Source organism: Trichosurus vulpecula, chromosome 3 (assembly GCF_011100635.1).
Source record: "Trichosurus vulpecula isolate mTriVul1 chromosome 3, mTriVul1.pri, whole genome shotgun sequence".
Classification (NCBI taxonomy): Eukaryota; Metazoa; Chordata; class Mammalia; order Diprotodontia; family Phalangeridae; genus Trichosurus; species Trichosurus vulpecula.
Window position 1 is genome coordinate 67,706,422 of NC_050575.1, and position 25,541 is coordinate 67,731,962.

At 43.1% G+C, this 25,541-nt stretch overlaps 1 protein-coding gene across 1 annotated transcript in view; it reads left to right on the forward strand.

The window, feature by feature from the left end:
- The window catches only part of CYFIP2 (cytoplasmic FMR1 interacting protein 2), a 144,306-nt gene extending 121,144 nt beyond the window's left edge, over positions 1-23,162 (forward strand). Inside the window, exons 27-31 of the mRNA XM_036749549.1 lie at positions 8,634-8,706; positions 9,105-9,199; positions 16,757-16,995; positions 18,307-18,454; positions 19,476-23,162. Of these exons, the coding sequence (XP_036605444.1) occupies positions 8,634-8,706; positions 9,105-9,199; positions 16,757-16,995; positions 18,307-18,454; positions 19,476-19,643 (723 nt within the window). The 3' untranslated portion in view covers positions 19,644-23,162. The remainder of the gene's footprint in view (positions 1-8,633; positions 8,707-9,104; positions 9,200-16,756; positions 16,996-18,306; positions 18,455-19,475) is intronic.
- Positions 23,163-25,541: the final 2,379 nt, after the last annotated feature.

Here is a 25,541-nt window from a genome sequence, read left to right on the forward strand (position 1 = left end):
GAGGATAAACTTCAGCTCAACATAAGAGCTTTCTGCCAACTAACCCATGTTAAAAAAATGGAAATGGGCTGCATCTTCATGAGGGAGGGAATTCTTACCTCTGAAAATGTCCAAGTACAGTGAGTACCATTCAAAGAGGAATTGTTCTAATTGCTCTCTGCTATACAAGAGATTCCTGTTCAGGGACCTGTTGGACTAGACGACCTCCAAAGTTATTTCCAGCTCTGATATCCTGTGATTCTGGTAGGTGGTTGGACTAGAAACTCTTAAGATTCCACCTAACTCAGATTCTATGTTTAATCAAAGGATATTCCAATGGAATGGGACTATGAATGGAGGAAGCTGGCATTAAAAATGTTAAGAATCACTGTGATTTTGAGAGAGAAATGAAGAGAAGCCCAGACTCTTCTTCTTAAGAGGTTCAGACTTGCATTCACTTTAAATTCGCTCCAGATCCCACCCAGTAACCTATTATGCTCCTACTCCCCTCTCTCTTAATGAGCAGGATTTGGTAAAAGTCTTGTCAGAGCTGTAAGGGACCTTAGAACATAGAAGGTTAGACCTAGAAGGGGCTTAGAATATAGAATAATAGCATGAGAAGGGTCTTTAAAACAACACAGCTAGCTGTCATGTTAAAAAAAAGTATCAGTAAATTAATCCTAGCTGAGGCATCAATATCTAATAATCGTAATAACATTTACATAGCAACTTACTATATGCCAGGTACGGTGCCAACAACCCTGGCAGTGGATGCTATTATTGTCTGCACTTTACAGATGAGCAGACCACGGCAAGCAGAGGTCGTGACTTGTCCCGCTAAGTGTCTGAGGCTAGATTTCAAGCCAGATTTTCCTGATGCCAGGCGCAGTGCTCTATCCAGTGTACCACCTACCTGCCTAGATGACTATAAGGACTCACCGTCTCAGAAAGGCAGGCATATTTGTAGTTTAACATGATATTGAGGAGATCCCGAAAGGAATGCATCCCTAATGGTGAAGTTGCAAATACCATGGCAGATAATAGGGAAGAGGTTCTTCAATGATGCAGCCAATCAGTAAATGAGCATTTCTTAAGTACTTGCTACATGCCAAGCATTCCACTACGTATTGGGAATGCCAAGCTAAAGATGAAATAGGCCTTGACCCTAAGGAGTTACATTCTAATCTCAAAAATAGCATGAATGTAAGAAAGTGTCAGCATAATAGATACAATAGACACAAAGTGGCTTGGGGAGAGAGGGCCCTAGCAGCTAAAAAAAAGTGTCATGTAGAAGCTGGCACTTGAACCCTGTCTCTAAAGAAATCAGAGATGTCCAGAGGCAGAGATGAAGAGGATATGGAGGCCGTCCAGTGCAAAGGCACAGACAGAGTATAAAGTAATGAAGTGTGTGTGTGTGTGTGTGTGCGCGTGCGCGCGCGCATATGCACGTGTGTGTGTGTGTGTGTGTGTGTGTGTGTGCACGTATGCATGTGCATGTGTGTGAGATAGTATGTAGGACAATATGGAGAAATCAGAGCTCTTGGAGGGGACTAATATGTAAGAAGAAAATTAGGAAGGGATAGAATGATGAACAGATTGAAATTTTAGAAGTATTTATGTTTAATCCTAGAGATACTAAAAAAAACCTGGAATTTATTTAGCGCAGGCAGGGAAGTGACTTAATCAGACTGAGTTTAAAGAAAATCACTTTGGCAGCTTCATAGAGGCTGGATTGGAGAAGGGAGAAGTTTGGAGCAGGGTGTGCAATTTAGGAGACATATTATAATCTAGCGAGACATAATCTAGGCAAAAGGTGATGAGGGCCTGAACTAGCGTGGCGGCTGTACAGGTAGAGAGGTTACATGTTCAAGAGCTGTCATAGAGATAGAATCTACCAGATTTAGCAACTAATTAGATACAAGTAATGAGAAATAGTGGGGCAGCTAGGTGACACAGTGGATAGAGATTCATCAGTCCGGCCTCAGACACCTACAAGCTGTGTAACCCTGGGCAAGTCACTTAACCCTGCTTGCCTCAGTTTCCTCATCTGTAAAAATGAGTTGGAGAAGGAAATGGTAAGCTACTCCAGTATCTCTGCCAAGAAAACCCCAGATGAGGCCAAGAAGAGTCGGACATGACTGAAATGACTGAACAACAACTAAAATGAGAGAGAGTGGGGAGTTGAGGAGGACAGCGATGTTAAGAACCTAGGTGACCAGAAGGATGTAGTAGTACCCTAGACAGTAATAAGGAAGTTCAAAAGAAGAATAGGTCTGGGGAAAAAGATGAGTTCTAATTTGGTCATGTAGAATTTGAGATCCCTAGTTGCCTGTGGCAGTTTGTACGATTAGCTCGCTCTATCTTATTGCTCACAAGGGCTATTCTAAACATTCTCCTCTTAGAGAGTTACTTTTCACTTTTTACTTAATTATTTTACTCACTTACAGGGAAAGAACCCCTAAATTATTTACTTTTCACTCCCTCTCCCTCAGCAGATCACTTCACCTTCCACTTTGCTGAGGAAAGTCAAAGTCTTGTGCCTTGAGCTCCCCCTTTCTCTCCTCTTCCCTTAATAATCCCCCCAAATCTAACCTCTTATCTCCACTCCAGTGATCCTCCACTTAGCTGCCAAAATCACACACACACACACACACACATACACACACTCAGTAAACTCCAGTGGTTCCCTATTGCTTCCAGGATCAACTATCAACTCTTCTGTTTAGCTTTTAAAGCCCTTCACAACCTGGTGTCTTCTGGCCTCTCTAGTCTTTTTGTACTTTATTCTCCTCCATGTACTTAGGCTTCTTGCCGTTCCTCTAAAATGACACTCCATCTCTTGACTCCTGCCTTTTCACTGGCTATCTCTCATGCCTGGGATGCTCTTCCTCCTCACCTCTACCTCTTGGTTTCTCTGGTTTCCTTCAAGACTTAGCCCAAATCTCACTTTTTCCAAGAGGTTTTTCTCAGTCCTCTCTACTACTCATGCCTTCCCTATGAGATTACATCCCATTAATATTGTCTTTCTCTTGTATGTGCAGAGTCGTTTGCATCTTGTCTCCCTCATTGGAATGTAAGCTCTTTGAGGACAGAGATTGTTTTTGCATTTCTTTGTACCCACAGTACCAAGCAAAATAAGTGCTTGTTGATAGATTGTTAGAGAGAGTGATTGACTGATTGTGCTCTCCTCGCCATGAAAGGGATGACTATTCTCTTTGCCAAGGTGTAGCAACAATCTGCTAGCACCTGCTGTAGGGGTGTAAGACCCACCAACAACCAGCACACAGAAAGCTGCCAACACAGGTCCTTTGTTTGATCTGCTTTTCTAAGGAAAGCAACTTTTAGGGGGTTAACAGTCTCAGTTTAATCGAACATACAAATATCATTCGCTTAGTTCAGGGGAAAAAGCCAGCACCCTGAACCTCAGAGCAAATACAAACAAATTACATACATCAACAGACAGACTTTGTCTGATTCAAATCTCAATGCATAGTTACCAGGATTTAACAAAGTCCCAACATCCAGGTTTACAAGCTGGAGGGCTCTTAACTACAGCTGCCCAGAGTCTCCACATCAACACACTTCCAAGAGTGAGAGCCCTAAGCAAATAGCTCTGTTCTTTCTTTTTATACACTCTTTAGCCATCAAACATGAGAGACCAGAACTCAGGCTCCTACTATTGGCTCTGGTATTAGCAACGCCCCTTAGGACCCTGAGGGCTTCACGCCTGCATAGGCTTAGACCTAGTAGATAGGGGTTTGGGCCTGGGGCTTTGCACCTAGTAAGACTCAATCAAAGACACTAAATTAATCATTCTAAAACAGTAAAAAAGTCCCAACTTAATTGATATTACACAAGGCCAAGTCTTTTCCTTGTGCTCTTGATTCATCTCCTTTGGGAGCTTGTCCTTTCTATCATTCCCTCTGTTTCTCTCGTCTTCACATTCACTCAGGCCTGCTATCTCTTTATTCAGTTGTCCTACATATTTTCTCCTTTTCACAGTCAGTCTCCTGGGACAAAACATTTAATTCAATGCCTCATTCTCTCACCTCCCTCTTACTTCTTAACCAATCAATTAATCCATCCAGAATAATTTATTAAGTGCTTATTACAGATACAAAGAAAAATACAAAAAATAGTGCCCTCAAGGAACTTACATCTTAATGGGAGAGACAAAATATATATAAATAGGTACCCAGATACATATAGAGTAGATGGAAGGTAACCTTAGAAGGGAAGACACTTACAGCTGAAAGAACAGGGAAAGAACTCCTAAAGAAGATGAGATTTGAGCTGAGTTTTGAAGAAAATTTTAAAGAAAGCTAGCAATCAGTAAGCATCTATAAAGCACCTACTATGTATGGGATACTGTTCTAGTTAGTGAGGATACACATGTAGAGAATAAAATTATCCCTGATCTTCAGGAGCTTATATTTTTTTTTGTTTTAATAAATTAATTTATTTATTTTTAGTTTTCAACATTCCCTTCCATAAGTTTTAAATTTTCTCCACCTTCCTCCCCTCCCCTTTCCCCAAGATGGCATGCAATCCGAAATAGGCTCTACACATACACTCTTATTACACATATTTTCACATTAGTCATGATGTAAAGAAGAATTAGAACGAATAGGAAGAACCATGAGAAATTAAAAAAACAAAACAAAACAAAAAAGAGAGCAAATAGTATGCTCTGATCTGCATTCAGACTCCATATTTCTTTCTCCGGATATGGATGGCATTTTCCATCATGAGTCTCTTGGAGTTGTTTAGGTCCTTGTATTGATGAGAAGAGCTAACTCTATCAAAGTCAGTCATCACGCAATGGCTGTAACTGTGTACAATGTTCTCCTGGTTCTGCTCACTTCACTCAGCATCAGTTCATATAAGACTTTTCAGATTTTTCTGAAGTCTGCCTGCTTATCATTTCTTAGAGCACAATATTATTCCATTATGTTCATATACTACAATTTGTTCAGCCATTCCCCAGTTGATGGGCATCCCCTTAATTTCCAGTTCTTGCCCACCACAAAAAGAGCTGCTATAAATGTTTTTGTACGTGTGTGTTCTTTTCCCATTTTTATGATCTCTTTGGGATACAACCCTAGAAGTGGTATTGCTGCATCAAAGAGTGGTATTGCTGCATCCTCTTCAGAATGGTTGGATCAGTTCACAACTCCACCAACAATGCATTAATATTCCAATTTTCCCACATCTTCTCCAGTAGTTATAATTTTCCTGTTTTGTCATATTACCCAATCTGATAGGAGTGATGTGGTATTTAAGAGTTGTTTTGATTTGCATTTCTCTAATCAATAGTAATTTAGAGCATTTTTTTCATATGATTATAGATAGCTTTAATTTCTTCCTCTGAAAACTGCCTGTTCATATCCCTTGACCATTTATCAGTTGGGGAAAACTTATATTCTAAGAGATAAAAGTGAGGAGGGAGAATATTCTAGGTATAGGGGACAGTCAGTGAAATGGCAGATATGGGAAAGAGAATGCCATAATTGGGCATTGTGGTGGTGGTAGAAATAAGACCATTTTGGCTTGACTGTAGTGTGTATAAAGGGGAGAAATGTGGAAATAAGGTGGGAAATATAGGTTTAAATGCCAAATAAACTTATTGAGTATGGAAGAGGAAGGAGGCAGTGTCATGGGTGAGTATAGGATCTGACATGGTCACACCCATGGTTTAGGAAAATCTCTTTGACAGCTGAGTAGAGAATGTATTAGAGTGAACAGATATTTGAGGAAAAGCAACCAATTAAAAGCCTATTGCAACATTCCAGGAAAGAGGTGGTAAGAATATATGGGGAGATGCCTGTGTAGAAATAATAAGATTTGGCTGCAGGTTGGTGAGTAAGAGTGAGGAGTCAGATAATGAAGCCCAGGTTGCAAATCTGGGTGTCTGGGAGGATGGCTGTACCCTGAAAAAGTAATAGAGAAGTCCAGGAAAGGGGAGGGTAGAGAGGAGGGAGATGAGTTCTGTTTTGGACCTGTTGAGGTCAAAATACTTGTGGTACATACAGTTGGAAATGTCCAGGTGGTTAATATGCCAAGGCTTTATCTTAGGCCTTCTCTTCTTTTTCTATTTCTTTCTTGTCTATTGCCATAAGTTCAATTATCATCTCTATACAGATGGCTCTTACATCTATGTTTGCAGCCCTAATCTCTCCTAAACTGGCATCAACTGGCTGGAACCATCAACTGCCTTCTGGATCCTTCTACCTAGATGCCTCTTTGGTATCTAAAAATTAACATGCTTCAAGTAGAACTAACTGTTTCCCCTGATAAACCAATGCCTCCTCCAATTTCCTCTGTTGCTATGGAGACCACTCCCTTCTTTCCAGACACCTAAGGTTCTCAGCCTTGGCATCATCCTTGACTCTTCCCTCTCTCCCCTATTTCTTACATTCACTTGTCAATTCTGCCTTCACATCTCTCACATTCATCCCCTTATTTTCATTCATACTATCACTATTCTTGTTCAGGTTCACATCACCTTTCACCTGGGATTTTGCAAAAACTTCCCAATTGTTTTTCTTGCTCCTAGCTTCTCCTCCCTCTGATTAATCCCACACACATTAATATTTCTAAAACAGGCAGGATTATGCCACTCCCTAGCTCAAAACCTTAGTGTTTCCCTACTAAAATACTAACTCTTCAGTCTGGAATTTAAAGTCCTTCCTAGTCTGGCTTCTACCCACTTTTTCAGATATGTATTTTATTCTCTTTCATGTACCCACCATTTCAGTTAAATTTAGTGCTCTGTTTCCTTTCCTATCTCTGAAGTCTTTTCTGACATCTTACCCTACCCCTATTGCTAATCTTTTCTTTCTTCTTCAAACAGCTTCTATTTCCTTATTTATCAACACATTACATTCCCCAAGTAGAACATAAAGGGACAGCTAGATGGTTCAGTGGATAAAGTACTGGGCCTGGAGTCAGGAAAGCTCATCTTCCTGAATTCAAATCTGGCTTCAGACACTTACTAGCTGAGTAACCCCTGGCAAGTCACTTAACCCTGTTTGCCTCAGTTTCCTCATCTGTAAAATGAGTTGGAGAAGGAAATGGCAAACCACTCCAGTATCTTTGCCAAGAAAATTCCAAAAGGGGTCATGAAGAGTCAGACATGACTGGAAAGACTGAACAACAACCAAGTAGCAAGTAAAGTTAGAGATTATTTCAATTTTGTCTTTGTATCATCCCTAGTGCCTCACACAGTGCTTTGCACATGGTGGATAGTAAATATTCATTGGACTTTGTTGGATTCTTTGGCATATGGCCTTAGAACACCCTCATTATCACTGGGAGGGATTATGTTGAGAATGAATGAATGTAGAACAAAATAAAGGCACTTGACCTTCCCTTGCGCTGCCTGCAATTAATGCTAACAGACTAACTAGGATGTTACCTTGAATGGAACAAGGTCCTAAAGGGATAAGACACAGGAAAGGTAAATTCTAATGAAGGAAGTGGAGGAAAAAGGGAGGAAGAAGGGGGGGCTCTCAAGCATGGGGTTCCAGCTGAGGGGGCAAGGTCTTGGTGTAGAGCCGCAGGAAAGGGTCCTGGGAATGGGAGCACCCAGGAGGGGGAGGCAATGTGGCCTAACAGAAATACCATGCTATTATGAGGAAGAAGACCTAGAATCCAGCCCTCACTCTGTTACTAACTTGCTATATGACCCTGGTGAGGAGGGGGAGCGCATCATTTCTCTTCTCTGGGCCTCAGTTTAGACTAGATGACCCCCGAGCTTCCTTCCAGCTTAAGTACTACATTTTTATGGAGGATGTCTTGAAAGGAAAAAAAAAGACAATTTTGTATACTTTGAAATTTTGCAAAAGATCAGTCCAGTATGGCGTGGCATACCCCTTTCCTTGTCTGACTTGTTCAGATAGCTGAGCTAGAAGAATGAACAATATTTTCTACTAGTTAACACAGGTCCAGGAGCTGTGATCAGTCTCAATGATGTCTAGACAATTCTCTTTTCCCAAAACGGACCAACGCCGAGATGTGTTACCCCCAAAACCATTAGCTAGATCCATATTCCTCTTCAATTCACTGCCTAGAATGTAAGCTTCTTGTGAAAAGGGGTTGTTTCATTTATCCCTAGCATCTTGTACCGTACCTGTCACATTGTACTTATTACTTAATAAATGCGTGTGGATTGCCTAGAGCAGCGGTTCTTGACCTGGCATCTGTGAAATGGTTTTTTTTTTAATATTTTTAAAACTGTGGAGGGCATTCCGAAAGTCTTAGTGCAGTTTTAAGCTACTAAAGCTACTAAAGCTTAAAACTGCACTAAGACTTTGGGGACTCCCTATATTTCAACAGAATTGATTTCCTTTGTAATCTTATGCATTTAAAAGCATTATTCTGAGAAGGAATCCATAGGCTACACCAGACTGTCAGAGAGGTCCATATGGCCTTGGCGCCAAGGCCTGAGTGCCTTGGTTTAGAGAGCTGTTGCAGAAAAAGTCTTGATAAACAGATAACAAGGGCAGTGTCTGAGCACCACGGTTGGTCCTTGGAGTCTTGCATTCAGATTCCTCAGGCGAAGCAGCGCTCACATATGCTCAACCCCATGGAACACCAGGGACGTTAGAATTCTTAGGTTAAAATGACTGACTCTCTCTCCCTCCTCCCCACAGTCTCAGGAGGAAGTCTGTGATTTGCTCCATGCTGCTCCATTCCAGAACATTTTGCCTCGAGTCTACATTAAAGGTAAGAAAATCCCGAGGGATACGAGAGCCTGCGCTAAGTGACTAGTCTTGAGTCTAGCTGACTCTAATAAATAATTCCCCAAGGGACTCGCCTTTCTTGACAATTTTCCTTAAATGAGCAGACCTGAGACTGATATTCAAGAGTTGGTGACTCCCAGCAAGGGATGGATAGGGCATGATAATGAAAAAGCAGAGAGAATTTTACCATTCTGGTCCAACTAAGCATCGAGCTCAGGATTTTCGTGCCTTTTACACACAAGTGGAACTCATTGGTTAATAATCAGAGTTTAAATCTGACTTCCAAGCCCATTTATAAATGCCTCCCCAGACATTACACCAGGATAGAGTCTCTAGGTTCATTATTTATTCTTATTTTCTGTCCACTGTTTGCCTAAACAGAAGGGGAACGCTTAGAAGTCCGGATGAAGCGACTGGAAGCAAAGTATGCCCCTCTTCACCTCGTCCCTCTCATAGAGCGGCTGGGGACCCCTCAGGTAAGAGCTCAAGTGGAGGGAAAGCCTCCCTCAGCCTCTCTGGTGGTGTCCCCAGGCATTCCAGCAGCCTTAGGATTTTCAGAGATTTAACAAAAATCAGAGAGATCAGTAATATACAAAGGCGCAAGTCATTCATAATGGCACATTTTAATTCACACCAGGGAAGGCATGAGGCCTAACTTGAGACACCCAGATGCCAGGGCATGAGGGAATAAATGCAAGGAAAATGGGATTTAGGGCAAAGGAAACCACCAGGTCTCAGACCCTAGAAGGGGAGGTGGTCAGGCCTAAGGTACTTTGATATTTAGGCTCAAACAGGAGCAGAAGGGGACTCAGTGATGACCCTGTAGGAGATTGGGTGTGAACCAGGCCACCCATTTTATGCCAAGCTCTCCTCACTCCTCCTGAAGCCACACTGGAATGTAAATACAGGAAGGAGAGTCATCCGAGCTAAGCCTGGAAAGGTAAATTCAAACCAGATTGTAGGGAGCCTTAAATACTAGGCTAAGGAGTTTGTATATCATTTGGTGAGTTATGGAGAGCCACAGAAGTGTCTTGAGAAGAGGAGTGACATGGTCTCAGTTGTCCACTAGGAAGATTAATTTGACAACACAGTGGATTGGATCTGATGTAAGAGAGCTTCGTAATGCATGCCCCAGAATGTGGGGTAACACGAAAAGGTGGAAATTCAGGGTCCTTTGAGAACTGCCTTAGCTACTACAGGCCAGCAGAATACTCCTAAGGAAGTATTTCTCTAACAACTTATATTTCTATAGGGCTTTAAAGTTATTCTTCACAGCAATCTTCTTAGGTAGGTAACATAAATATCATCTCCATTTTACAGATGAAGAAATTGAAGGTCTTAAAGAGTACTTTTCCAAAGGTCATACATAGGATCTCCAGAGCATGGTAGACAAGATAGTGAAGGGCCTAGTGTCCTTGACATTTGAGAATCAATTGAAATAACTGGGAGTATTTAGCCTGGAGAAAAGCAAGTTCGAGGTGGGGAGGGGGAAATTATAGCTTTGGTCATTCATTTGGATGGATATCATTTGGGAAATGGATTGAATTTTTTCTCTCTGGCTCCACAAGGAAGGACTATGAGCAACGGTGGTAGTTGCAAAGGGGCAAATTTAAGTTTGATGTCAGGAAAAACTTCCTAACAATTGACACCGTCCAAAAGCAGTGGCTTACACTTCATAAGAGGCTTCAGAAACTAGATGACCCCTTCTCTAGTGGGTTCTTGTGGGGATTCCCTTTGAGTATGGGTTGGACTAGATGGGCTCTGAAGTTCCTTCTTGTTATAAAATTCCCTGATTCTGGGAGGAGACGGGAGGCTGAGAGATGAGTGTGGAGGCAGTTGCAATAGTCTAGGTGAATAGGTGAAAAAAGATAGTGAACAAGGGAGGAGGGGAGAGGAGAGATACAAGAGCCACTGAAGAGAACGTTTGGGTTCTTTTTATTCCTCCTTGAATTTGAAGAGAAACCGACAAATACCTATCAGAATCTCAGCTGCTGCACTGAAAAGGACGGAACCTCCAACCTACTTACTCATGGTTTGGACTCTTCCCTAGAGCCTGAGATAGGCCTGTCTGTGGCTATGTCCATGTATTCCCTGCATTCCTCTGCTTCTAGGCGAAAGCTGCCTGAGTTCAGAAGCTAGCCCTGTCCACATGAGGTGAGGTGGGTTAATCCAGGTGTGTGGAGTAACCAGGACTTTAAATTCTTTGTCTCTTCAATTTGGGCTTTTCCTAATTGAATTATCCTACCAGCAAGAAAGAGGAGGAAAAGAAAAATTAGCTGAAATTTCAGGTCAGGGGGAAACAAATACTTACAGGCTATTTCCCTACCGGGTGTCTTCAGGGGAGTCTCAATTGCCAGCCTCTTAACAATAATTATTATAGCAATAACTTATGTTTATATAGCATTTTAAGTTGTGCAAAGCGCTACGTAGATTATCTCATTGTATCCTCACAGCAACCCTGTGAGGTGGGTGCTATCCATTTTACAGATGAAGAAACTGAGGCTCTGTTTCCACAATCCAGCTAGCAGCTTCTGTGGGGGTGTAAGATCCAAGATCCTTACTAAAGCAGATCAAAAGAACCTGTGCTTTCGCAGCGTGCCGGCAGCTTTCTGGGTGCTGGCTGTGGGTGGATCTTACACCCCCACGGAAGCTGCTAGCCGGACTGTGGAAACAGGCTCAGAAAAGCTAAGGGAGTTTCTTAGTGTCACATAGCTAGTACGTGTATGGGGTAGGATACAAACCCAGGCATTCCCAATGCCAAGTCCAGTGCTCTATCCACTATACATCCCTGCCTAGAAGACCCTAGGGTCCTGTCACCAAGTCACAACCATGCTCTACGAGTGAGGAAATGGCTCAGAGAGATTGGGGCAGCTAGGTAGCACGGTAGATTGAGGGTTAGGCTTGAAGTCAGGAAGACCTGAGTTCAAATTTTGCCTCAGGTGCTAGTTATGTGGCCCTGGGCAATTCACTTAACCTCTCTATGCCTCAGTGTCATCATTATGTATAAAATTAGAGGGTTAGATTTGATGAACTGATGGCCCTTTGTTTTTAGGAATGTGGCCTCCATCCTAGATGCATCTTACATAACTGACAGTCCTTCAGATGCAGACATGCTTACTCTGGGACTCAGCAGAACATGGCAAGAAATACCACACAAAATTTCAGTCATACAAACATCCCAACCCCAAGGGGAGAGGCAATTCTATTCAATTAAACAAATCCTTATTAAGTACCCAAGATATCATGGGCACATGAGGGCACTCAGGGGATACAGAGATTAACAGGACATTGCACTAAGTCTAGGCCCTGGTACATGTAATCAGGAAAGCACATGTAACACCTGGCACATTCCCAGAGCCACACTGTGGGATCTATGCTGCCCATCTAGGCCCATAAGCTTTCTGTTTTTAAAATAAATTTATTTTTTATTTTTAGTTTACGACAGTTCCACGTTTTTGTGCTCCAAATTTTCTCTCCATCCTTCTCCTCTCCCCTCCTCCCAAGACAGCATGTAATCCAAAGTAGGTTCTACATGTACCTTCCAACTTATTTACATAATAGTCCAGTTGTAAAGAAGAATTATAACCAATGGAATGTATCATGAGAAAGGAGAAACAAAACCAAAAAAGAAGGAAAAAAAAGAGCAAAAAGTTTGGCTCAATCTGCCTTCAGACTCCATAATTCTTCTTCTGGATGTGCATAGCTTTTTCTATCATGAGTCTTTTGGAGATGTCTTTGAACCTTGCATTGATGAGAGGAGTCAAGTCTATCAAAGTTAGTCCTTACAGACACTGTGTCTGTAATCACATATAATGTTCTCCTGGTTCTGCTCCCCTCACTCAGAATGAAGTCCGTCTGCTCTTCATTTCTTTTAGTACACTAGTATTCCATTACATTCATATACCACAATTTGTTTAGCCATTCCCCAATTGATGGACATCCCCTTGATTTCCAATTCTTTGCCACCACAAAAAGAGCTGCTATAAGTATTTCTGTACATACGAGGCCCATAAGTTTTCAGGGCTCCTGCTTCTCCCTATATACTCTCTCCACTCGCTGCCACATGTAGGGCAGCTACTGTATAGTGGCTTGTATAGGCTCTGTTCTTTCCAACCGACTGCCCTAAATAGCTGGCTAACTGCTGGCATTGGCAGGAGAACTAATGCCATCACCCAGCTCTTTTCTTCAGTAGAGGCGGGCTGGGGAGTGCAGACATGGCTGGGAAGCTCCCAGCTCTCCATACCCCTTTGCAATCCCCACTACAGACACTTACGGGCCTTTTCTTGGCATCTTCTGCTACTTCTATGTCATCCCACAGATAGGGCTTAAATGAAGTGTGCAGAAAGAGGAGAAGCCAGAAATTGTATTGTTCTTTGATCAGCCAGTCTCCTAGTAAATAAGATCAGGATGAAAGCCATTTAGAGGGGCCCTTGGATGGAATGGAAGGGGCTTTGGGGCTAAACCAAGCCAGAGAGACTTGAATCCAGGCCCTTCTTCTGCCACTCACATGATGTATGACCTTAAACAAATAACATCCCTTCTTTAGACTTCTGTTTCATTCTCTGTAAAATAACAGGGCTGGATTAGATAATTTCTTATGCTCCTTCCAGCTCTGATTTTCTAGGTTCTAAGATTCCTTCAATTCAATTCAACAAGCATTTATTAAGAGCCTACTGTATGCCAGGCACTTTGCTAGATGATGAGAATAAAAAAAATGCAACTATGCCTGCCCTCAGGCATCTTATTCTCTTACCAGGAAAGATACCATACACAGAAGTGAATACTAAATAAATTCCAGACAGTTTAAATGGGCAGAAGGGGTTGAGAAAAAGCCTCATGGAGGAGGTGGGAAACCAAATTCTAAGAGGCAGAAAGGAAAGGAAGGAGCGAATTCCAGGCATGGGGGAGACAAAAATGGAGTGTTGGATGTGAAAAGGCCAGCCTGCCTGGACCAAAGCATGTATAAAAGGGAGTTATGCATTATAAAGGGCAGCTAAGTGGTACCAAGCCTGGAGTCAGGAAGACTCGTCTTCCTGAATTCAAATCCAGCCTCAGACACCTGTTAGCTGTGTGACCCTGGGCAAGTCACTTAACCCTGTTTGCCTCATTTTCCTCATCTATAAAATGAGCTGGAGAAGGAAATCGCAAGCTACTCCAGTGTCTTTGCCAAGAAAACCCCAAATGGGGTCACAAAGAGTCAGACACAACTGAAAATGACCAAACAACAATGTTGGAAAAATTTGAAAATAAAGTTAGAAAGATTGGTTGGAGCCAAAGTCTTAGCGTAGTTCTGATTGAATAGCTTAAAACTGCACTAAACTAAAGGCTTTAAATGGCATTAAGACTTTAGGGACACCCTGTTTATGTAAAGTGTGTTGCAATGTCTAAAGCACTCTGAGTGTCTATCATTATCGTTGTTATTTGAGCTGGAAGGGACCTTTAGAGAGCATCCTGGCACAGCAGTCCAGATACCACATTAATGAGCACATTTTCAGGCTAGTTCCCCAGGGGTAGGATCAGACAGTCCAAGAAGATTTCCTTTTAGGGAATAATCTCTTAAGCCCGGCAGTGTGCAAACTTGTCTTCTCTGTTAGCACTCTCCCACAAGAATCTGGTCTCCAGTTCTTAATGTTTGGCGTTTGTTTGCATTTAGAAAATTATGAATCGCTTCATGGTTCTGTTTAATAAATTGTCCTTGGGCCTGTTAGAATTCCCTAGTCAAACACTCAATATTTACCCAGTTAAATTGCCTTTAGGTTCTGTCCAAGTTGGAAAGGAGTTAGCAGTTTTGTAAACCCTTCTCCCATCAAGAAATGGTCCAGAAGTTAGTCATCCAAACAACCACAGGAAAGCTAACAAAACAGTCTGGAGGCCAGTAAGAGTTCATAAGAGGACTCAGCAATAGCTAGGACAGCGTCTAAGGGGTTGTGCTGTATACTGTATTTGTCTTCTTGAGTTGCCATAGTTTCCAGAAACCCTGGACCCGGAGTATGCAGAAGGCCCTGAATGTCTCAAGGATAACCCTCCCCACCCCCACCCCACGCCCAGCTTAACAAAGGCCAGAGGTCCACTTTGTATTGTTGAGAATTGGAATACATCTCAGAGACGAGTGGAAGTCAGGTTTCTACTGTAGTGAGCAGTAGGAGAAGTGTTTGATTAGAAGCCACTTCGTCTTTAGCTTGCTGTGTGAACACGGCTATCCTGTTTCACTATTCTGCATCTCCCTCAGTAAACTTCTTGAGGTTAGGGACTGTTTTTCCTTTTGCCCTTGTATCCCCAGCCCCAAACCCTGTATCTGATATGTACTAATGGCACCTCCCCCCACCAAAGTAGGATGACGATACGGTACCTTCCCTACCTGCCTGGCCTGAGAGGGCTGGTCATTGGTGCAAGGCTTCCCTTCCTAGTGAATAAATCTACTTAGGAGACAGAGATCAAAAGGTTACATGGGGAACACAGAATTAGAGCCAAGGGTGTTGGCTACCATAAGGGATAGCTGAACCAAGTGAGGGTAATTACTCTCAACTCTGGGAATATTTCTGTCTAAAAAAACAGAACTGGTCACCTATAATTAGGGCATCCTTTCCCCCAAGACAGAGCTGGAGAAATACCAAGAACATCTTCATGTCTGACATTCCCTTTCTTAACTGGCAGACTGCTCCCTTGTTTGCATTTGTCATAGCATTCCCTGGCTTCATTGCAACAGGCTTTTTTAAATGAGTTGTAAGCCCCAACTTTACAAATTATTGTTCATTGATTACCTTTGAGGTTGGCTGTTTCATGGAGCAGGAGTGGGTGGGATCCTTAACTTGGTAAGGACACTACTTTTAAGGGTCATAAGGACATAGTGGAATGAGGCATCTCTGGGAAGGCTTTCATCCACACAGTTTGAAGAAGTGGCATTTTATGACCTGGTCCCTAAATTATAGGTTCTGTCTAATGTTTGAGGCCAGAAAGAATGTTGAACTGATCCATGAGGCAGTCAGTTGAAACACCCATTTCATGTCAATGGCACCATGGTAGTGTTGCTTAATTACTGAACCTAGAAGAAAAGGCAAAAAGTAGAAGGGGCAAAGGGATGATACAAGATGGCCAGGATGGATGACTGGATAGGATGTGAAGATGCTGTAATGGGCTGGACTGGCTAAGTATGGCAGTCTAGTTGAGTTTGCTCTCATTCACCAATCAAAGCAGCTAAACCCAGGGCAGGAGTTCCAAACTAGAATGTATTAACTCCCCCAGGGACTGGGGGGTGTTTTTCCTGGTAATGCAGTCCAAAGGTACTATTTCAGGTAGAGAGGAGCAGGACAGATGCAAGATAGCCAGAGCAGGTTTACTCTCAAATATTGTGCTGATTTTTGAAAGGTTAGTACTCTGTTGCACCAAATCCTTCCTTTGATGTCTCATCATGGTATGGAAGTGACCCTGGAGTCTTGGAGCTATAGCAGCAGAGCATTGCCTCTGGCAAATGCTACCAAACTGGAAAGGCATCAATCCACTAGCATTTATCAAGTGCCCACTATGTGCCAAGAACCCAGGATATAAAGACATAAAGCAAGTAGTCCCTGCCTTTAGGGAGCTTAGGTTCTGGCGGGGGGAGCAACATATACATAAATAAATTGAGACATAATAGATATAAAATAAATTGGAGGAACAGTGTGGGGACTTCAGGTAGGATCTGGTGCCAGATTGTGTGACCATCATCTAAAGAGCCTTCTAAGGTCACTTGAAAGTTGGCCTACTTGGTGATGCAACTCATGAAGCCTCTGACAGGACTCTGACATGGTCCCAGTCTATAGAAGTGGAAGGAATGTCCACAACAATAAAAGCATGAAATGTTGAATTAAATCATGGAGCACCGAAAGATCCATAGGCATTCTGCCCCCCACCAAGCCCTCAGTCATTGTGAATAGACTCCAGGTTCTTCCGGTTTGGGAACTAGAGGTAGGGGGAAAGGGGAGAAAATCTCAAAGGAGAATAGGAGGAGAAAGAGAGAACTACCCACAGGCTTTCATAGACACTTTCCTCCCCAGCAAATTGCAATTGCCCGGGAGGGAGATCTGCTGACCAAGGAGCGACTGTGTTGTGGACTGTCCATGTTCGAGGTCATCCTGACACGCATCCGGAGCTACCTCCAGGATCCCATATGGCGAGGCCCACCCCCTACCAATGGTGTCATGCATGTGGACGAGTGTGTGGAGTTTCACCGTCTCTGGAGTGCCATGCAGTTTGTATACTGTATCCCAGTGGGGACCAACGAATTTACAGCTGAGTGAGTGACTGGAGAGGTGTGGGGCCACCCACCTCTAAAGTTTCCCTGCTAGGAATTTAGTGATTCACTCTTAGAAATCACTATGGTGGGGAATGCAAGACAAGGAAAAAAAATAGGCATTGCCATCAAGGAGCTTACGGTCTATTGGAAAGATAAAGATATACCTACAGAAACTGAAGTAAGCCCAAAGGGTACAAAATAGGTGAAATAAGATGGTGTATCATAAAGGTATTCATTGTTCAATATAAACAGCAAATACAAAAAAAATCAGAAAGGGGAAAATCCATGGTCGGGTGGTGTCATTAGAAGAGGCTACTTAGGGGAAAAGGGACTCTAACCAAGCCTCAAAGGATGAATAGGATTTGGACCGGAAGAGAGGAGGAGGGAAGGCATTCCAGAAGAAAGAAATAGGGAGAACAAAGGTAGGGAAGTTGGAAGAAGAAGGGGGAAAGAGAGACACTAGCCTGGCTGGGGTAACGGGTTTATTTAGTGAGAGGTGCGTCAGTCAGTCAATCAACTAGCATTTATAGGTAAGGTGGGTTAATTTGTGTAGAGCCCAGGATCAGAAGTCTGTATTTGATCTGAGAGGTAATAAGCAGCCATCCTGGGTTTCTGAGTAGGATTTCCAAGTTTCTCAGTTGAGCCTGGAGTCAGGAAGACCTGAGTCCAAATCCCGCATCAGATACGTATTAGTTCTGTGACCCTGGACAAGCCACTTAACCTCTCTTTGCTTCAACTACAGAATAGGGACAATGATTGCACCTCCCTCCCAGGGTTGTTGCAAGGCTGAAAAGAGATGATAATTGTAAAGCACATAACACAGTGTCTGTCGTATAGTAAAAGCTATGTAAATGTTAGCCATCATTAAAATTATTATTATTATTATTAATGATAGTAATAATAATTACCCGATACCTGTTATCTCATAGGATTATTGATCTAGAGCTAGACAGCATCTTAGAAGTCACTGAGTCCAACCTCCTCATTTTATATATGAGGAAAGCAAGACACAGAAAGGTCAAGAGACTTAGAAGGGTCACACAGTTGGAAAGTGTCTGAGGCAGGATTTGAACTCGGGCCTTTCTGACTCAAATCAGAGGCACTATCCATTATGTCATGCATCTCATCCCCAAATCCCCTGGATAAGATGTGCTCATTCATACCCACATACAGGTAGGGATTGTGAGGACAAAGGATGATCAAGAATCTCTGGGGCCAGGCTACTAGCCATGGTCCTGATACAGGGTCTTAGAAGGCTCTGGTTTCCCAAGCTTCCCCCTCACTCCAGGCCCCTGCTTCCTTCCTTCCCAGGCAGTGCTTTGGAGACGGCTTGAACTGGGCTGGCTGCTCGGTCATCGTCCTCCTCGGGCAGCAGCGACGGTTTGATCTGTTTGACTTCTGTTACCATCTGCTGAAGGTGCAGAGGCAGGATGGGAAGGACGAGATCATTAAAAATGTGGTAAGTAGAACAGGGTGTGGGGCGAGTGGGGGTCTAAGGGAGAATGTAGAAACAGAGTGCAAGAGAGCAGAAAAGACGAAAAATTAAATTAAAATGAAACAAAAGGAAATAAAAGGAATTGGACTGTTCTGACAAATGAAGGGAGGCATAGGGTGAGGAGTTGTTAGTGTGAAGCTGTGAGCCTGGAACTCCTCCGACAGGTGGGATGAGTCAAGTCACTCACGGGGCAAAGAAGGAATACAGCTCCTCCAACCCCATCTCCCTTTTTTTGAGGTATTTGTATTTTTTATATATGTATATAATATATATACATATACATAATACAAATGCCTATCTCAAAATATAATTATAATATTTTATAATATATAAATATATAAACATATACAAATACCTCAAATATATATACATATATATACATATGTATATATACACACATGCACATGTGCATGTACATATGTATATGTAGGTATACGTATGTGTATATACACACCTATATGTTTGTATACATACATATATACATATATATTATATATATATGATTTTCCCCCAATTATATGTTAAAACAGTTTTAAAAGGTTTTTTTTTTAAGTTTTGAATTCCAAATCCTCTCTCTCTCCCTCCCTCCCTTCCCACCTCCCTCTCTGAGAGGGTAAACAATCAGATATTGATTATGTAAAACATTTCCACATTAGTCATTTTGTACAAGAAGACTTGAATAAAATAAAGGAAAAAATAGCACACGTTAGTCTGAGTTCAGACAGTATTAGTTCTTTCTCAGAGGCTTCCTCATTAGTACTTTGGGATGTACTCAGCAATACAATGATCCAAGACCATTGTATTGTTGAGAATATCTGGTTGGGTTTTACCAAGACCAGATTATAGGAGTAGGAATCTGGACACTTTCTAGCTGTGTGATCCTTGTCAAGTGACTTTTCTGTGCCCCTGGTGCCTCCCCTCACCTCTCTGTTCTCTTTTTCCATCCTTCCTTGTTCCCCACCCGCACTCACCGTCTTTGCTACAGCCCTTGAAGAAGATGGCCGACAGAATCCGCAAATACCAGATCCTAAACAACGAGGTCTTCGCAATCTTGAACAAATATATGAAGTCAGTAGAGACGGACAGTACCACCGTGGAGCACGTACGCTGCTTCCAGCCACCCATCCACCAGTCCTTGGCTACCACTTGCTAAGTGTAGAGGTTCCCTAATAAGAGCCTATCAGGAGGTGGAAGGGAGGGACCACCTTCAGACTGTGTCAGGGCTGGCTCAGGAAACTGGCGACCTGTGGGCTGGACGTCGAACCAAACGAGATACCCCAAGCACACCTCGACCCAAGCGAAGAGCTGGGCCTGTGCATGCTCTTCCATGACATCTCCGTGGTTGGTTTCTCCCATAGCTTAAAAAAAGAAAAAAGAAAAAAAAAGACACACAAAACGGCAGTGCGTGCTTTTTCTTCCTCGTTTTCTTCTGTGTTGATACATTGATGATTCATTGTTTGACCCTTTGGCATCCCCGCAGCCTCCAGCTCTCCCCACGCACGACTATGGCTGTTCCTTAAGGCCTTCCATCTTGTGCCCACCTCTGCAAACATAGCCATCTGTGACCTCGTGCTGATATCTGCAGGCTTCAAGTGGGGAGGAAACTTCCGGTGCCCATGGTTCTCTGGAGAAGCAATACTTGGCAGAGCTTGGAACCAAGGGCGATGGTGCCTGCCTGCCTAGCTAGAGGCACAGGTCTTGGTCAGGCCCCAGCTCGTCAGCATAACCCACAATCCTCACCTTGCCCATTCTCCTCTTTGGTACCCAGCTCCTCCTGCTCCTCTGAACCACATTGGACTCCAGGGACTTCAGCCCCAAGAGTACTCAAGGACTGAACAGCTGTCCTTCAAGGGCTATTGGGCAGTGCCCACCCACACGCAGTACATGAGATTTCTTGGTGGTGGTTTCCTGCTCAAGATGGTGCTTGCTCTTGCTTTTTTCTGACTCTGAAAGAAAATTAGTAATCCTCCCCACCCCACCCAACTGCTGCCCTCCAGGAGGGAAATTAAAATTTCATTCATGCCTACAGCACATGGAATAGTATCAGGGTTAGGAAGAATAGTAAGGGACCCATAGGACACAGTACTCCTGAAGCATATGCGACCTTCCCATCCCTAAATAAAAATTTAAAAAAAAATTATTTTAGCCTAGGGGCCTTTCCAGTCTTCTCCATGGTTTGTTGCCAAGATAGGAAACTGAGCTGCAGACGCTCAACAGCAATCCAAGCTTCCTGGGGGCTGGGTACAAAGGACAGCTCTGACCAAAGGAGGAAGCATGCATGGTACAGTCAAAAGAGCAGTGACTCCACAGTCAGATGTCCTGAGTTCAAATCCCACTTCTGATGCTTGCTTACTACCTATGTGACCTTCAGTAAATCATTTAGTCTCTTTGGTCATTAGCTTCTTCATCTATATAATGAGATCAGACTAAATGGCCTCAAAGGTCCTTTCCAGCTCTAAATCTGTGATCTCATGAAATCTCAGTAAATATCAGGGAGGAATCATTTCACTTAGGGTCAGATATAGTCTGCTGAGGGGAGGAGAAGTGGGGTAGAGAGGGAAGTGGTAAATGAGCACTTGTTCAGTTAAGTTTAGGGGCATGGAATCTCTCTCACAAATGCTTCCATTCACTCCCAGCTCCCCACTTAAACTGTTCAAAAATCCCACCTGCCTATAGGATGACAAATGACTTTCACACAGGATATAGGAACCCCTTTTGTAAATGTCAGACATGCACTGAGGTAAATGGCCCATGGTGGGGGCTCTTTTTCTCTCTCTTCACAGGGTGCTTTGGCCATGGGCAGCTGACAACATTTAAAGTGCCTCTCTGGGCAGTCTGTGCCCCACAAGAGATGGAATTCAAAGGGGAAACTCTGAAAGAGGGTTCATGCCAATCAGCTGGGCCAATTTTGCTGCAAGGAAAGACGGGAGAAGAGAGACTTGAAGCTAATTGAATACATTCATGCCCCAAGTAAGGAAAGGGAAGAACAGGAGCCTCCTGTGAGAGAACTCCTAAGAGGCACTACTCTCCACCTGCGTTCTGTAACCCTATTGCCAGGGCAGTAAACTGTTGGAAAGAGCTGTGGGCAGGAAAGGAAGAAAAGAAGCAGTGTGGTACAATAGAAATAACACCGGATTTAGGGTTGGAGGCCCTAGGTCCAAATCCTGGTCCTGCCACTTACTACCTGTGTGACTATGGGCAACACTTAACCTCTCTGGGTCTCCATCTATAAAATGAGGGGGTTGGACCAGATGGCTTCTGAGGTCCCTTCTAGATCTGGGATGCTGTTTTCCCAGGGGCTCATTGTCAACAGGTAAAAGCTTGGAATTCTCTCCTGGAGAGAACCATTCCTTCCTTTTCCATATCCAGCCAGAGGTGCTTCCCAAGGGGGTGGAAGTGTCAGAGTCATTAGCAACCAGATGCCCAGATCCTCACCACTTGTTGCTAATGAAGTTACCAGAAGAGTCGAAAATCCTAGGTCTGTTAGGTCAAAGGGTATCGTTTGGGTGGTCAGATTCTGCCTGGGAAGAGCTCCTGTTGAGCTTGATTTGCCATGTTTCAATCCAGGGTGCCCAGTCGGGGTGGGGTGCTACTCCAGCAGTCTTATGCCAACCCCAGGGCTGAGTGTGACCCTCTAGCAAAGCTACATTCTCTGTATGAGCCCTGCCTCTACGGCCATTAGAAGGGCTCAGGACACTTTGCCATTCCACCATCTTGGATGGTGGTTTTCAATCAAAGTGTAGTCCTGGCAGCTCAAAGAAGACACGTAGGTCCTCTTATAATCCCAGGTGAAATGAATTGAAGCTCTCTATTAACACTAGCAGACACCTGGCTATTGCTAAAAGATGTCCATCGCAAATATCAGTCAATTCCAGAATTTGGACTTTAGACCCAGAAAGAGCCAGTGTTGATGAGTAATTCAACCCACTCCACATGGCTGTAGTTGTTTGAGAGTAGGCTAACCAGATTGCTGATCTAATACCCCCCCTCCCACCTCCCCAACCCCCCCCCCAGGGAAACAGATAACCCTATCTCAGGTTTGAAGTTGATTTACTTTATAAGGCATAGATTTACCTGGGAATGGTTAATCTTCACAGGCCTGTCCTACATGATGTAGAAAGATGACACCACCTCAAAAATGCCCCACTTCAAATTCCTTCTCGAAGTTAACGTTCTTAACTCCTGTGGCAGAAAAAGTCAGATCTGAAGCCTTTGGAAATTTGTGAATTTGTGGTATTTTCTTTTTTCATTCTATTTTCTAGCAGCACTTCTTTATGGACACTAAACATAAAAGTCCAATATTTCTGTGACCTCCTTCCCTGCTCCCTCCTCCCCACCCCACCTCCAGTATCATTGGCCCAGCTTAATTGATGTGTGTCCAAGAACCAGAAAAAACTTGCTTTTTAAGAGTTAAAAAAAATCTGTTTGCAGAAATTGTCAATGTACCATATTTGTATTAAGAGTCTTTGGGGTTTTTTTGTACAATGAATTTACATTTATTTATGGTGAGTTATATTTACGCTAGTGATAAAATCATGGTGTTAAATTCTTACATCATATTTGCTATGCAGCCGAAGAAGATATTTTGGTTTGTATTTTGGGGGGTATTTGTGTTGAGTTGATAGATGTTTCCATCTCCATTAAAACTGCTTCTGAACTGGTAAAACCAGCACCACAGTCTCCTCTCCAAACTTTGTCATCTTCAAGTGCTGTGGGAGGCCCCTGAGAGTGGTTCATTAAAAGGAATAGCTTAGAAAATTGTTAATGACCAAGAGGGAAGATGATAAACAAAGACCAGGGGAAGCCGTACAGCCTGATTTCCTGGCATAGCCTGCTTTCTCTCTGTGGTTAGTGTGTATTCACTGTCTGCACAGTACAGATCCATACAGAGCCCAAAAGAACCCAGCCCGTGCTGTCACTGGGAGTGTCCAGCTGTGGTTGGAAGAGAGAGTATGGCAAAATAGAAATGAGTGCATAAGAGTCACCAGACTTGGATCTAGTCCTGGCTCTCCTATTAACTAGCTGTGTGACCTTGGGCAAGTCATTCTTAGGGTTACAAGCCAACTTTGGACAACTTGGCCAATATTTTAATCATGGAAATTAGTTGCTAGCAAGAGTCTATGACCAATCGTAGCACTTCTTAATATTTGTGTTCTGTCATCACCTAACAATTCACCAAACTGAATGGGACTTGCAAGGGGAGGGAGACAGAGGGGCATCTTGGGGGTAATCACATAGTTGGGGGAAAGGGGGCACATTCTTACTGATATGTCAGTTACAACTTTATTTTGGTCTTGATTTTGACAAATCTAGTAACTTCCCCTCTGCAGACCTTGGCTTCTCTGTGATATGAACAGGTTGGACTAGATGACTTGGAAAGGCCCTCCTGGCTCCAGCATCTTATAACTCACCTGGCCATTTAGTCCAACCCCATAGCTGAATAGCAGTCTTCTTCTACACAATATACACAAGAAGTGGTCATCCAACCCCTACTCAAGGACATCCCCCCTCCAGCCCTTAAGTCAGGAAGACCTGTGTTCAAATCTAGCCTCAGAGACTTACTACCTGTGTGACTGTGGGCAAGTCACTTAACCTGTTGGCCTCAGTTTCCTCACCTGTAAAATAAGCTGGAACAGAAAATGGCAAACCACTCTGGTATCTTCACCAAGAAAACCCGAAATGGGGGTGTCACCACTGAACAACAAATTGTAAGGACATTTTCCCAGACATCAAACCTAAATTTCTTTCTTTACAACTTCTACCCATTGTTATTAATTCTGCATTCTGTGGCCAAGTACAGTACATCTTGTCCTTCTTCTACAGGACAGGACTGTTATGGGGGTTACAAAGAAAAGCAAAAAATAACCCCTGCTCCCAAGGGCCACAGACTCTTAGAGGACACAACATGCAAGCAACTGTGTGTACAAACAAGATCTGTATACAGGAACGTGCCGAAGCCAGCTCAAACTGAGAGCCGATTGTTAAATTTTATTTTTTTTCTTTTTTTCTTTTTAATAGCATTTTATTTTTTCCAATTACATGTAAAGATAGTTTTCAACATTCATTTTTGTAAGATTTTGAGTTCCAAATTTTTCTCTCTTCCTCCCCAAGCCAGCAAGCAATCTGATATAGGTTATACATGTACAATCAAGTTAAATATATTTCCACATTAGTCATGTTGTGAAAGAAGAATTCGAACAAAAGGGAAAAACTACCAGAAAGAAAAAGGATTGTTAAATTTTCATTGTGAGCATTTGCACCTTAGAAATCAGCAAATGCTCCAAATCCCAACTTGTTTTATTGTTTTGTTGACTCTCTAGATTTAAGAAAGTCAAGGAAAAGAAGTTAATGATGCAGGTTAACTTAAAAGTGTGTGACTCATGCTTTCTCCCCCCAGCCAACCCCCAGCCAGTTGTTAAACATTTACCAGATCATCACAGGTCTATACAAAATAATTCAGAGATAATCTGTGAGAGAAGGCACTAGCACTAGGAGGTACTGGGAAAGGCTTTTTGCTAAAAGTGTCTCTTTTGAGTCTTCCCAAAATAGAATAAAGAGTGTACCAAAATGGGATCCCCTGTAAAAGCAACTTGAGAACAAACAGTGCTTGGCACATAATAGGTGCTTAATTAATGCTTGCTGATTGACAGTATGATAATTGGTGTCATGGAAGGAGAAAGAGAGGCTGGTGACTTTGCACAGCTCTCTCTCACTTAAATCTAACTCACTTGCTTCTCACGGCATCACCTCCCTGAGGTCTTGGTCCTCTTCAAGAACAAAGGGCGAACAACAGCCTCTGAGTAGTAGGAGCTGCCTACTGGGGACCAAACTGGAAACAGCCAGTTGGGCAACTCCCTTCCTTCCTTCCTTCCTTCCTTCCTTCCTTCCTTCCTTCCTTCCTTCCTTCCTTCCTTCCTTCCTTCCTTCCTTCCTTCCTCCCTCCCTTCCTCCCTCCCTTCCTTCCTCCCTCCCTTCCTTCCTTCCTCCATTCCTCCCTTCCTCCCTTCCTCCCTTCCTTCCTTCCTTCCTCCCTTCCTTCCTTCCTTCCTCC